Consider the following 12,526-nt stretch of genomic DNA (forward strand, 5'->3'; position numbering starts at 1 on the left):
TTCCACCCCATTCCCTCCCACCAGGGCTTCTTTTGAAGCTGAGCCCCGAGTCCGTGTCTGAGCGAGGGAGCGATTCTGACGGCCGATGCTCCGACCCTCGAGCCCGGTGAGATGTTCGGTGGTGGTGTGGTACTTTGAAAAAAAAATTAAAAATTAAAGAATTGCATTAGACTTCCATTTTCTCCCTTTGACTTTGAAAAACTTCACGATGCAGATTTTTTGTCTTTTTGACTCCCTCCAAAACTTCGGCTAAAAACAATGGCGTATTTCTGCGCCGATTTTTTAATGTGCGCTGGTTTTTCTGAAGTGCCCAGAAGGTTTTTTTGGAGTGGTCACATATGCCGTCCTAGGAGAAATGTAAGTTGGCCAAACTTGTTTAAATGTGAAAAACTGGCGCAGACAGCAGACATCATGACACAAAAAAAATACTAGCCTAAAAAAAATCATACCTAACTGGTGCAGAAACTTGGATATTTTAAGTTACTGCAAAAAAAGCCAAAAAAACGTTGCAGATAACTGGGAAAATTGAGCCCATAGAATGGTATATCCTTACTATACAGTACAAATGCACACAAGGCCCATACTAGAGAGAAGGTCACTCTGTGACCAATAATTTTTATTAGTCAGCACTGAAGTGAAGAAGGTGGGTGGGGCTACCCCTTTTATACCTGAGAGTCCAGGTTAGGAGTGTCTCCCACAAGTTCACCACCTAGTGGTCAATGTTCTCACAGTGTACAACTTAGGTCAGTTTATACATGGGTTACAATGACAGTTAAATACATGACATCACCTCCCCCCCAAAGTCTTATTGGGATCACAGGTTAAGTTTCTCTGGTGGTTTACGCTCCCTTGTAGAGCGCCTGAGTTGGGGCTCCGGTTGTTGGGCGCTGGCCTGAGTGTCTGCTGTTTGCGGTGCCTCAGGCCTGTCCGGACTGCCCACAGTGACTGGGCTCTGCTCCACTTGGTTCCGGTGTTCGGTTACCTGTGCAGGAGTGAACTCTATATCGTGTTCTTCCTCTGCTCCTTCTATGGCGTTGCTGAACCTCCTTTTTGTTTGATCCACGTGTTTGAGGCAGATTTGCCCATTGGTAAGTTTAACTACCAGAATCCTATTCCCCTCTTTGGCAATCACAGTGCCTGCAAGCCATTTAGGCCCTGCGGCGTAGTTGAGGACAAAGACAGGGTCATTGACATCAATACATCGCGCCTTCGCATTCCTGTCATGGTAGTCACATTGTGACTGGCGCCTGCTCTCAACAATTTCTTTCATGGTGGGGTGTATAAGTGATAATCTGGTTTTGAGCGTCCTTTTCATTAGCAGCTCTGCGGGTGGGACCCCTGTGAGTGAGTGTGGTCGGGGTCTATTGGCCAACAGGAGGCATGATAAGCGGCTTTGTAGGGAACCCCCTTGCATTCTGAGCATCCCCTGTTTGATTATCTGCACTGCTCGTTCCGCCTGGCCGTTTGAGGCCGGCTTGAACGGTGCCGTTCTGACATGGTTGATACCATTGCCTGCCATGAAGTCCTGGAATTCAATGCTTGTAAAGCACGGGCCATTGTCGCTGACCAAGACATCCGGTAGACCATGGGCGGCGAACATTGCCCGTAGACTTTCCACCATGGCAGAGGATGTGCTTGAATTGAGAATGTCACACTTGATCCATTTGGAGTAGGCGTCTACTACAACCAAAAACATTTTTCCCATGAAAGGACCTGCGTAATCCACATGGATGCGTGACCAAGGTTTGGCGGGCCAGGACCAGGGGCTAAGGGGGGGCTTCCCTGGGCGCATTGCCCAGCTGGGCACACGTGCTGCACCTGCGAACACAAAGTTCCAGGTCTGCATCTATCCCTGGCCACCAAACTTGTCACCTGGCAATTGCCTTCATCATGACAATGCCCGGGTGCTCATTGTGGAGTTCTCGGATGAACGCCTCTCTGCCCATCTGGGGCATGACTACGCGGTTTCCCCATAGTAGGCAATCGGCCTGAATCGAGAGTTCATCCTTGCGCCTGTGAAATGGTTTGAATTCCTTGGGGCATGCCCCGTACGTGGCTGCCCAGTCCCCATTCAGGACACATTTCTTGACTAAAGACAGTAGCAGGTCTCTACTTGTCCAGACTTTAATCTGACGGGGCTGTCATGGGTAAGCTTTTGCTTTCGAAAGCTTCAACAGCCATGACCATCTCAGCAGCATGCTTGGTTGCCCCCTCAGTGGTGGCTAGTGGGAGCCTGCTGAGTGCATCGGCGCAGTTTTCAGTGCCCGGTCTGTGCCGAATTGTATAGTCATAGGCGGCTAACGTGAGTGCCCACCTCTGTATGTGGGCTGATGCATTTGCATTTATGGCCTTGTTGTCAGCCAACAGGGACGTTAGGGGTTTGCGATCTGTCTCCAGCTCAAATTTCCTGCCAAACAGGTACTGCTGCATTTTTTTTACTGCATATACACATGCAAGCGCTATCTTTTCTACCATCCCGTAGCCCCGCTCTGCCTGGGACAGACTTCTGGAGGCATAAGCTACCGGCTGTAACTGACCCTTGGCATTAACATGCTGCAACACACACCCGACCCCATAGGACGACGTATTGCACGTTGACACAAGTTTCTTACATGGGTCATATAGCGTTAACAGATTGTTGGAGCATAACAAATTTCATGCTCTATCAAAAGCCCTTTCCTGGCTGTCCCCCCCAGACCCATTCGCGACCTTTGTATAGGAGCACGTGTATCAGCTCTAACAGCGTGCTCAATTTGGGAAGAAAGTTACCAAAATAGTTCAGGAGCCCCAGGAAAGAACGCAGCTCCGTCGTGTTACGGGGTCTGGGTGCTCTCTGGATCGCTTCTGTTTTGGACACAGTAGATCTGATCCCGTCTGCTGCTACCCTCATCCCCAGGAATTCTACCTCTGGAGCTAGGAAGACGCACTTCGCCTTTTTCAGTCACAGACCTACCCGGTCCAGTCTGCGTAGCACCTCCTCCAGGTTGCGGAGGTGTTCTTCAGTATCACAACCCGTGATGAGGATGTCGTCTTGAAAAACCACTATTCTTGGAATCGACTTGAGGAGGCTTTCCATATTTCGTTTAAAGATCGCGGCGGCCGAGCGAATCCCAAACGGACATCTGTTGTACTCAAACAACCCCTTGTGTGTCGTGATGGTGGTCAGCTTCTTCGACTCACTTGCCAGCTCCTGGGTCATGTAAGCTGAGGTCAGGTCCAATTTTGAAAAAGGTTTGCCACCGGATATCGTCACAAAGAGGTCCTCCGCTCTCGGTAACGGGTACTGATCTTGGAGTGACACCCGATTGATGGTGGCCTTGTAATCACCACATATCCTGACCGACCCATCCGCCTTGAGCACCGGCACAATCGGGTTCGCCCAGTCACTGAATTCGACTGGCGAGATGATGCCTTCCCTCAGCAAGCGGCCCAATTCGCATTCTATCTTTTCCCACATCACATACGGCACCGCTCTGGCCTTGTGGTGTACTGGCCTGGCATCCGGGTTTATGTGAATCACTACCTTGGTCCCCATGAAAGTGCCAATGCCGGGTTGAAATAGTGAGTCAAATTTGTCCAGGACCTGTGAGCATGATATTCGCTCCACAGAAGAAATTGCATTGACATCGCCCCATTTCCAGTTCATGACAGCCAGCCAACTCCTCCCAAGCGGTGCGGGACCGTCCCCCGGGACAATCCAGAGTGACAACCTGTTCTCCGAATTTTTGTGGGTCACGACTACCGTGGCACTGCCTAGCATCGGAATGATCTCCTTTGTATATGTCCGTAGCTGTGCATCAATTGGCAATAATTTTGGCCTCCTGGCCTTGGACGCCCACAACTTGTCGAACTGTTTGATACTCATCAGGGACTGGCTGGCCCCTGTGTCTAGCTCCATTGAAACTGGGATGCCATTGAGGAGCACTTTCAGCATTATTGGTGGCGTCCTGGTGTATGAACTGTATATGTGCTCCACATGAACTTGCTGAACTTCAGCTTCCAGCGAATTCCCCCAGTGTCCATTTGGCCTCGTAGGGCTTACATTGTCCCCGTCCTCCTCGTACATCAACCTGGCCGCAGGTTTCCTGCACATACGCGCCAAGTGACCGCTGACGTTGCAGTTTCTGCAGGTATATTGCTGGTACCTGCAAGCTCTGGCTGTGTGTTTGCCTCCACACCTCCAACATGAGCCGTTGTTGGAAACAAAAGGTCCATTACCAGTCGATCATCTCTGACTGTCTCTGTAACTGTCCTTAAGCGCACCATTGACAGGTATTGATGGCCCCATTACTGGCCGCATTGTCCCTTGCGATGGCATGAATCGCTGTTCAGCTAGCCATTTTCTCTGTTGAATTCCCCCTTTGGGTTCGACTACATGCTCGGGCATGTCCGATTCCCCTTGTCTGCCTAGAGAACTGCGTGCCGCGTTAACAATGTTGACTCCCTGTCCATTTGCTGCATTTAAACCAAGATTTTTGTCAAACATCATTCTGGTCTCTTCCTCCCCTGAGATAAATGTCTGGGCCATCAAAGCCGCCGTTTCCAGGGTCAAGTCTTTGGTCTCAATCAGTTTCCTGAAAACCCCAGCGTGCCCGATGCCCTCAATAAAAAGTCTCGCAGCAGCTCCGCTCTGCATGCATCTGGGAACTTACATAGGCTCGCCAGTCGCCGGAGGTCTGCCACGAAGTCTGGAACGCTTTGCCCTTCTCGCCACCGGTGCGTGTAAAACCGGTGTCTCGCCATGTGCGTGCTGCTCGCCGGTTTAAAGTGTTCCCCGATCAACTTACTGAGCTCCTCAAAAGTCTTGTCCACCAGCTTCTCTGGCGCTAGAAGGTCCTTCATCAGGGAGTACGTCCTGGATCCACAAACCGTCAGGAGATGAGCCCTGCGTTTGTCGGCCGAATCCTGTCCCAACCATTCCCTAGTGACGAAACTTTGCTGTAGTCTCTCAACAAAATCGTCCCAATCATCACCAACACATTACCTCTTGACTGTGCTGCTAGTGGCCATGCTCGCAGGTTAGGAGTGTCTCCCACAAGTTCACCACCTAGTGGTCAATGTTCTCACAGTGTACAACTTAGGTCAGTTTATACATGGGTTAGAATGACAGTTAAATACATGGCTACTATGATGATGCATCAGAAATGAGTGCCCAAGTGTGTTCCTGAAATGCAGCTTTAACTGTGAGATTAAAGGAAGCCTCCAGTGCACAAACCCACACATACAGGCCTCAACAATGAAATGCTGCTTCAGTGACTATACAGTGAAGGTGGGAAATAAGAGAAGGATGAAGGAGATGGAAAGTCAGCAGTTGGTGGAACAGGTAGTCACTTTCATCAGACGGGTGATGTAGTTCAGCCATTTTCTGCACTGTGTGGCGAAGTGGTTACGAATGGAGGTTCCCGAGATCTCCACAGCAAGCTCCCTTGCGAATGAATGTCCCTGTGTCTGGGTAGAGGACTTGTCTCCTTCCCTCCACAGCCTTCATCAGGGTGTCCAACTAGGCGTCTGAAAATTGGGTTGGCCCTTCTCGGTCCAGCAGTAGCAGCCATCCTTCAACACAACTCCTTCCCTGCTCAGGGCCCTGAGCTACAAACCCTGGCCTTTGCAGCTGGCCCGTTAGTTGCACATGAGCAGAAGGGTGAATTTCCCCGTGGTTATCCCGCTCCAATCAACCCACCCACGCTGCTGCAAACTCCCGATTTCCGCCGGTCATTACCACCGGAAAACTTTTTTTTTTTAAATCGGTGAAAATGGATCGAGTGACCGCCGCAAACATAGCGGCAGTAATGGCGTCAAAATGACGGTAGGTGTGCCAGGTTTCTGACGGGCCTGAATTTCGGCCCCTAAGTGTCATTAAGCCAGGAGTGAAAATTCATATGGTTTACCCCAAATAGCAAATAGCTCATGTACTGAAGCATTCAAATTTGAATTAGTTTTTTTGTTAGTAATTATATATACTTACTCTACCAGGAATTTATATAGATCAGCTGATTGCCAATACTTAGAGCATCAGGAGATTTATGTGATTGTGTATATAATATATCAACATAAAAATAAATATCTCATACCTCACTGTTGTATACAGCATACACCAAGAATATATATAGCCCCTAAAACAAAACAAAAATAAACACAGATGAGTTGTATGCTTTGGTCTGACTGATGCTTACTTGCATGCAGTAAAAGGTGATTATCATCAGACTATTTTAAAATAAAACTGGTGGATCTTCAATTGTTGTTTCGTATCTTCACAGTCTTTCCTTGGAGAATAATGTTGTATAGTGGAAGGATTCGCAGACTGATTAATAGCCTGACAGGCCGTGATATGAATGCTCCTTCCATGGCCATAATCATCTTTCTACCTGTCGATAGAGTGCATAGTCCTGAGCCGCGGGAAGGTTTTATGGGTTTGCACATCCGACCGCAGTTAGAGTACTGGACACACTTCTGGTCTCCATACTATAAACTGGAAACACTGGGAAAAAGGCACAAATGTTTTACAAGGAGAGACTACAGCTATTGGGATTGAACAGATTGGAGTCTTTTTCTTTCACTTAGAGGCGACCTTAGAGAGGTCTTTGAAATTATGAATGGTTTGGATGGGCAGATGTGGACAGAATGTTTCCACTTGTGGGGGAATTCAAAACTAGGGGTCATAAAAGAAGATAGTTACAAATAAATTCAATAGGGAAATAAGGGGAAATGTATTTACTCAGAGTGGTCAGAATGTGGAACTCGTTCCCACAGGAAGTGGTTGAGGCAAATAGCTTAGGCACTTTCAAATGGCAACTAGGTGAGTACATGGGAGAAAAAGGAATAAATAAAAAGATAGGCTGAAAGGCTGAGATGATGTTGATGGAATGGGAGGAGACTCATGGGGAATATAAACATCAGCACAGACGCGTGGGTCAAATTGTCTGTTTCTGTGCTGAATATTCCATGTGATTCTATGTAACCCATATGGTGAGGGGAGGGGGTGTGGGGGGGGAGGGGGAGGGGGAGGGAGGGGAGGGGTGTTGGGGGGAGGGGAGGGGTGTGGGAAGGAGGGAGAGGGGTGTGGGAAGGAGGGGGGAGGGAGGGGAGGTGTTTGGGGGGGAAGGGGGGGGAGGTGTTGGTTGGAGGGGTGGAGGGAGGGGAAGAGAGTGTGGGCAGAGGGGGGAGAGGGAGGGGTGTGGGAAGGAGGGAGAGGGGTGTGGGAAGGAGGGGCAGGAGTGTGGGGGGAGGGCGGAGGTAGGGGAGGTGTTTGGGGGGGAAGGGGGGGAGGTGTTGGTTGGAGGGGTGGAGGGAGGGGAAGAGAGTGGGGGCAGAGGGGGGAGAGGGAGGGGGAGGGGTGTGCGGGGAGGGGTGTGGGGGGGAGGGGGAGGGGTATGGGTGGAGGGGTGGAGGGAGGGGAGGGGTGTGGGGGCAGAGTGGGGAGGGGTGTGGGGGGAGGGGTGGAGGGAGGGGAGGGGTGTGGGAGTGTGGGGGAGGGGTGTGGGGGGCAGAGGGAGGGAGGGGAGAGGTGTGGGTTGGAGGGGCAGATGGGGGGGGTTGTGGGGGGGAGGGGTGGAGGGAGGGGATGGATGTGGGGGGAGAGGAGGGGTGTAGGGTGGAGGGGGAAGGGGAGGGGTGGAGGGGGAGACGGGGTGGAGGGAGGGGAGGGGTGTGGGGTGGAGGGGGGAGATGGGGAGGGGAGTGGTGTGGGGGGGAGACGGGGAGGGGAGGGGTGTGGGGGGGGGAGACGGGGGGAGGGGAGGGGTGTGTGGGGGAGACGGGGGGGGAGGGGTGTGGGGGGCGATGGGGAGGGGAGGGGTGTGGGGGGGAGACGGGGGAGGGGTGTGGGGGGGAGATGAGGGGTGTGGGGGGGAGATGTGGGGAGGGGAGGGGTGTGGGGGGGAGAAGGGGAGAGGGGAGTGGTGTGGGGGGGAGACGGGGAGGGGAGGGGTGTGGGGGGGAGACGGGGGGAGCGAGGGGAGGGGTGTGGGGGGAGATGGGGGGAGGGGAGTGGTGTGGGGGGGAGACGGGGAGGGGAGGGGTGTGGGGGTGAGACGGGGGGAGCGAGGGGAGGGGTGTGGGGGGAGATGAGGGAGGGGGAGAGGGGGGAGGGGGTTGGTGGGGAAATCCAGAATTTTGAGCCAGAGCTCCATCCACACTCGGCAGCAGGACTGTCTGGAGCAGTTCCAACCCTGTACCTTCTGACTCAGATGCAGGAAAGTTACGACTAAACCAGAGGTTTGCTCTGTTAAGTACACTCATTGAGGAATATGCCGGTGCACTAAAGGAATTCTCAGTCACTCAGCATGTATCTAAAAGAAACTGCCAGCAGAAACAAGTCAGTCAGGAACACAAGTAAAGAAACCGGCTGAAAGTATCGCTGGCTTAGCAAGAGAACACATTGACGACTAGCAGTGCAGCTGTGCAAAGAAGGAGGAATAAAGGAAGACTTGCATTTATATAGCGCCTTTCACGACCACCGGATGTCTCAAAGCGCTTTACAGCCCGTGAATTTTTGGAGTGTAGTCACTCTTGTAATGTGGGAAAAGCAGCAGCCAATTTGTGCACAAGCAAGCTGCCACAAACAGCAATGTGATAATGACCAGATAATCTGTTTTTTTGTTATGTTGATTGAGGGATAAATATTGGCCAGGACACCGGGGATAACTCCCCCTGCTCTTCTTCGAAATAGTGCCGTGGGATGTTTTACGTCCACCTGAGAGAGCAGACGAGGCCGCGGTTTAACGTCTCATCCGAAAGATGGCACCTCCGAGAATGCAGCGCTCCCTCAGCGCTGCACTGGGAGTGTCAGCCTAGATTTATGTGCTCAGGTTCCTGGAGTGGGACTTGAACCCACAACCTTCTGACTCAGAGGCGAGAGTGCTACCCACTGAGCCACGGTAAGTAGAGCCCGGACCTGCAATCTGGACAAAATATGCAAGTTTTACTCCTTTGGTAAGGCAACACTTTTTTTTTCACTTATTCTTAGAGATGTGAAGCATTTTGTTAGTTAGATGAAAATTCAGATGATGTGGAAGGCCTTCTATCATTGTTCAGTCACATCCTTTGATTCATAATTTAGAGTGGACCCTCCTAAAATGAAAGTATTTGTGGCCCTCACAGGTGTTGAATGCTTACAGAAAGAATCATCTGGTGAGCAGCTCCAGAGGATCCATCTGATTCACTCCAAATCTCTCCTTCCCAGTTGTACCCCGCATTAATTTGTCTCACGCTCACTTCGTGCATGTCAAATATGCAACTTTGTTCTTTCCTGGCCTCTAGTCACACCCCCCCTCCCCGTCCCTTCAGATAATTTTCTGGTACTTGCTGTAAGGAGTGCCACAGTAGATTAAATAATTGTTCAGAACCAATGCCCCAAAACATTGTCCACCAGCTAATACCAGTGCTAGAAGTATGATTCTCTTTCACATCAGTCACAGATTTAACTGGAAGCTCATTGACTTAGGTAAGACTCACACCTACCTTTCACAAGCCCCGTTCAGGGGCAATTCTTCACTATTATAGTGTTCATTCCAAAAAGGCTGCTGACATTGTAGAAAGAATATACAGCACCAAGTTTTCACTGATTAACATGCCAGTTGAGTTTCTATTTCAGTTTGACTGAATTACTGAATGGATAATTAAGTGGGCTCACAATACAAAGATTGGCAGAATTAATTATTTCAATTGCTGCTTATAGAGATCCTGATCAAAGCAAAAGTCTGATCCAAATATAGCATTTCTTGGCAAAGTAGTTGTGTGTTTATCAGAATTCAATTGTACCATACTTCCTCCTTCAACCAGGAGGGTGGGACAGACAGGGTTGCAGACCTCTTTAGGGTCATTCTCAATACCCAGTCCATCACAGACCAACAGATGTCCTTTGATGGGCCGGCACTGGTCCCAACAGTCCCCCTTCCCTCCTGACAAGGAAAGCTCACTCCCACACAAAATTCTATCCGGTGAATGAGTTCAACTGGCAGATAAGGCTGCAATTCAAACTTTTAACCTGTTGATCTACTGCCCAATATTCCACCACTCACAGGCCCAATAATACTTCCCTTCAAAAAAAAAAGTTTTAATTGACATTTGATTTACATGCAGGATATTATATTGTAATATCAGGAGACAACTCAGCGCACTGAATACTGCATTCCGGCTGTCGTGCTGAAGACTTGTGCTCCAGAACTAGAAGCGTCTCTAGCCAAGCTGTTCCAGTACAGCTACAACACTGGCATCTACCCGACAATGTGGAAAACTGCCCAGGTATGTTCTGTCCACAAAAAGCAGGACAAATCCAGTCTGGCCAATTACCGCCCCATCAGTCTACTCTCAATCATCAGCAAAATGATGGAAGGTGTCATCAACGGTGCTGTCAAGTGGCACTTACTCACCAATAACCTGCTCGTGTTTGAGTTCCGCCAGGACCACTCGGCTCCAGACCTCATTACAGCCTTGGTCCAAACATGGACAAAAAAGCTGAATTCCAGAGGTGCGGTGAGAGTGACTGCCCTCGACATCAAGGCAGCATTTGACCAAGTGTAGCATCAAGGAACCCGAGTAAAACTGAAATCAATGGGAATCAGGGGGATAGCTCTCCACTGGCTGGAGCCATACCTAGCACAACAGAAGACGGTTGCGGTGATTGGAGGTCAATCATCACAGCCCCAGGACATCACTGCAGGAGTTCCTCAGGGCAGTGTCCTAGGCCCAACCATCTTCAGCTGCTTCATCAATGATCTTTCTTCCATCATAAGGTCAGAAGTGGAGATGTTCGCTGATGATTGCACAGTGTTCAGTTCCATTCGCAACTCCTCAGAGAATGGAGCAGTCCGTGCCCGCATGCAGCAAAACCTGGACGGCATTCAGGCTTGGGCTGATAAGTGACGACGGCTTTGAGGTGGGCGACTGGGTGACATTATCAGGACCCAGGTCGCTGTTTGGAGCGTGGGCAGGAACATCGGCAGGGCCCTGGTAAAGCAGAGCGGGAAGGACGTGGTGGAGGTGCGGCAAGTGATCAAGGTGGAGGAGCGATGAGGGATTGGCGGCTGAGATTTAGTGGGTGATCGTGACGGAGGTCCGGCGAATGTTTGGTGCGGAGAGAGTTCGTGGTGGAGGTCCAGCGAATGTTTGGTGCGGAGATGCGGCGGGAGATCATGGCGGTGGTGCGGCTAATGAGGGTACGGGGCCCAGAAGAGCCGTGGGCCCAGGGGCAGCACGGGCCAGCCCACACTGCGATATGTGTGCGCACTGGGTCCGTGCAGCAGAGCAGGTCTCCGGTCGTCCTGGTTCAACCCTTGCCACTGGATCAAGACCTAGCTCTGTCAAGCCCGTGTGGTGGCTGATGTGTAACGGTCACCACACGTTAAAAAAATCCACGCACAGGCATCTTCCACCCCCTCAATTGGAATTCAGGACTGGAACATCGGGTCCTTCATTGAAACATCTGTGAACTCTCGTGAAAGCAAGTCATCCTCGCTCGAGGGACCGCCTATGATATGATAAGTGGCAAGTAACATTCGCGCCACATAAGTGCCAGGCAATGACCATCTTCAATAAGCGAGAGTCTAACCAGCTTCCCTTGATATTCAACAGCATTCCCATCGCCAAATCTTCCACCATTAACGTCCTGGGGGGTCACCATTGACCCGAAACTTAACTGGACCAGCCACGTAAATACTGTAGCACACGAGCAGGTCAGAGGCTGGGTATTCTGTCAGTGTCTCACCTCCTGACTCCCCAAAGTAGAATCTACCCAAACAGTGGAATAAAAATTGGGCTTGTTCTACAATGGGTAGGTGATCCAATCAGTCAGATTGGAGCCCAGGTGGTGACGTTTAAAATTTATCCCAGAAGTTTGTTGATGTTTGTAGTCAGTTTTCCTGCAATATTTATCTTTTTTTAACATTATTAAATGACGTTAGACCAAGGCACGGTAAATACTTATTGATTTCAACACCAAGGGTCCAATTTTGATTATCATGTTTGAGCCCCATGCTCAACCCGAACAAAATATAGCTGGATAAAATTACTGTAGCTGCTTAATTTTTCTTGTTTGCGACAGCATGAACATAAGTTGAGTATCAGATTCTCAACAACAATAGTTCATGATCCTTAGATAAGTGAATACGTGCACCATCTAAGACACTTCCATGTAGGTCAACTCTTATGCAAGGTACGTCAATCATGAAGATATGTGATCCCTCACTCCTAAGGTGAACACGATCATTGATAGACATTTTATAATGACACCGGGAATCATATGGATAGGGAGTAAGATCTACTAATGTCATTAATTCTACAATTGAAAAAACAGTTTTCTTTGGGTGTCACAATGGCTATATGGAGGGACATTTCAAAATGAAATAACCAATAGACATAGAAGGGCCCAAGAACACTGGATTGAGACAGAATGATCAATAGACATAGAAGGGCCCAAGAACACTGGATTGAGACAGAATGATCAATAGACATAGAAGGGCCCAAGAACACTGGATTGAGACAGAATGATATGGCCGAGAAATTGGCCAAGAAATTTGGTAGCCCCCGA

The 12,526-nt window shown here is 50.0% G+C and overlaps 1 protein-coding gene across 1 annotated transcript in view; it reads right to left on the reverse strand.

Moving 5' to 3' along the window:
- The window catches only part of adgrd2 (adhesion G protein-coupled receptor D2), a 301,296-nt gene that overhangs the window by 100,487 nt on the left and 188,283 nt on the right, over nt 1–12,526 (reverse strand). The window contains exon 20 of the mRNA XM_070863395.1: nt 6,072–6,113. Coding sequence (XP_070719496.1) covers nt 6,072–6,113 — 42 coding nt within the window. The remainder of the gene's footprint in view (nt 1–6,071; nt 6,114–12,526) is intronic.

The sequence above is a fragment of the Pristiophorus japonicus genome, chromosome 20 (genome assembly GCF_044704955.1).
Source record: "Pristiophorus japonicus isolate sPriJap1 chromosome 20, sPriJap1.hap1, whole genome shotgun sequence".
Classification (NCBI taxonomy): Eukaryota; Metazoa; Chordata; class Chondrichthyes; family Pristiophoridae; genus Pristiophorus; species Pristiophorus japonicus.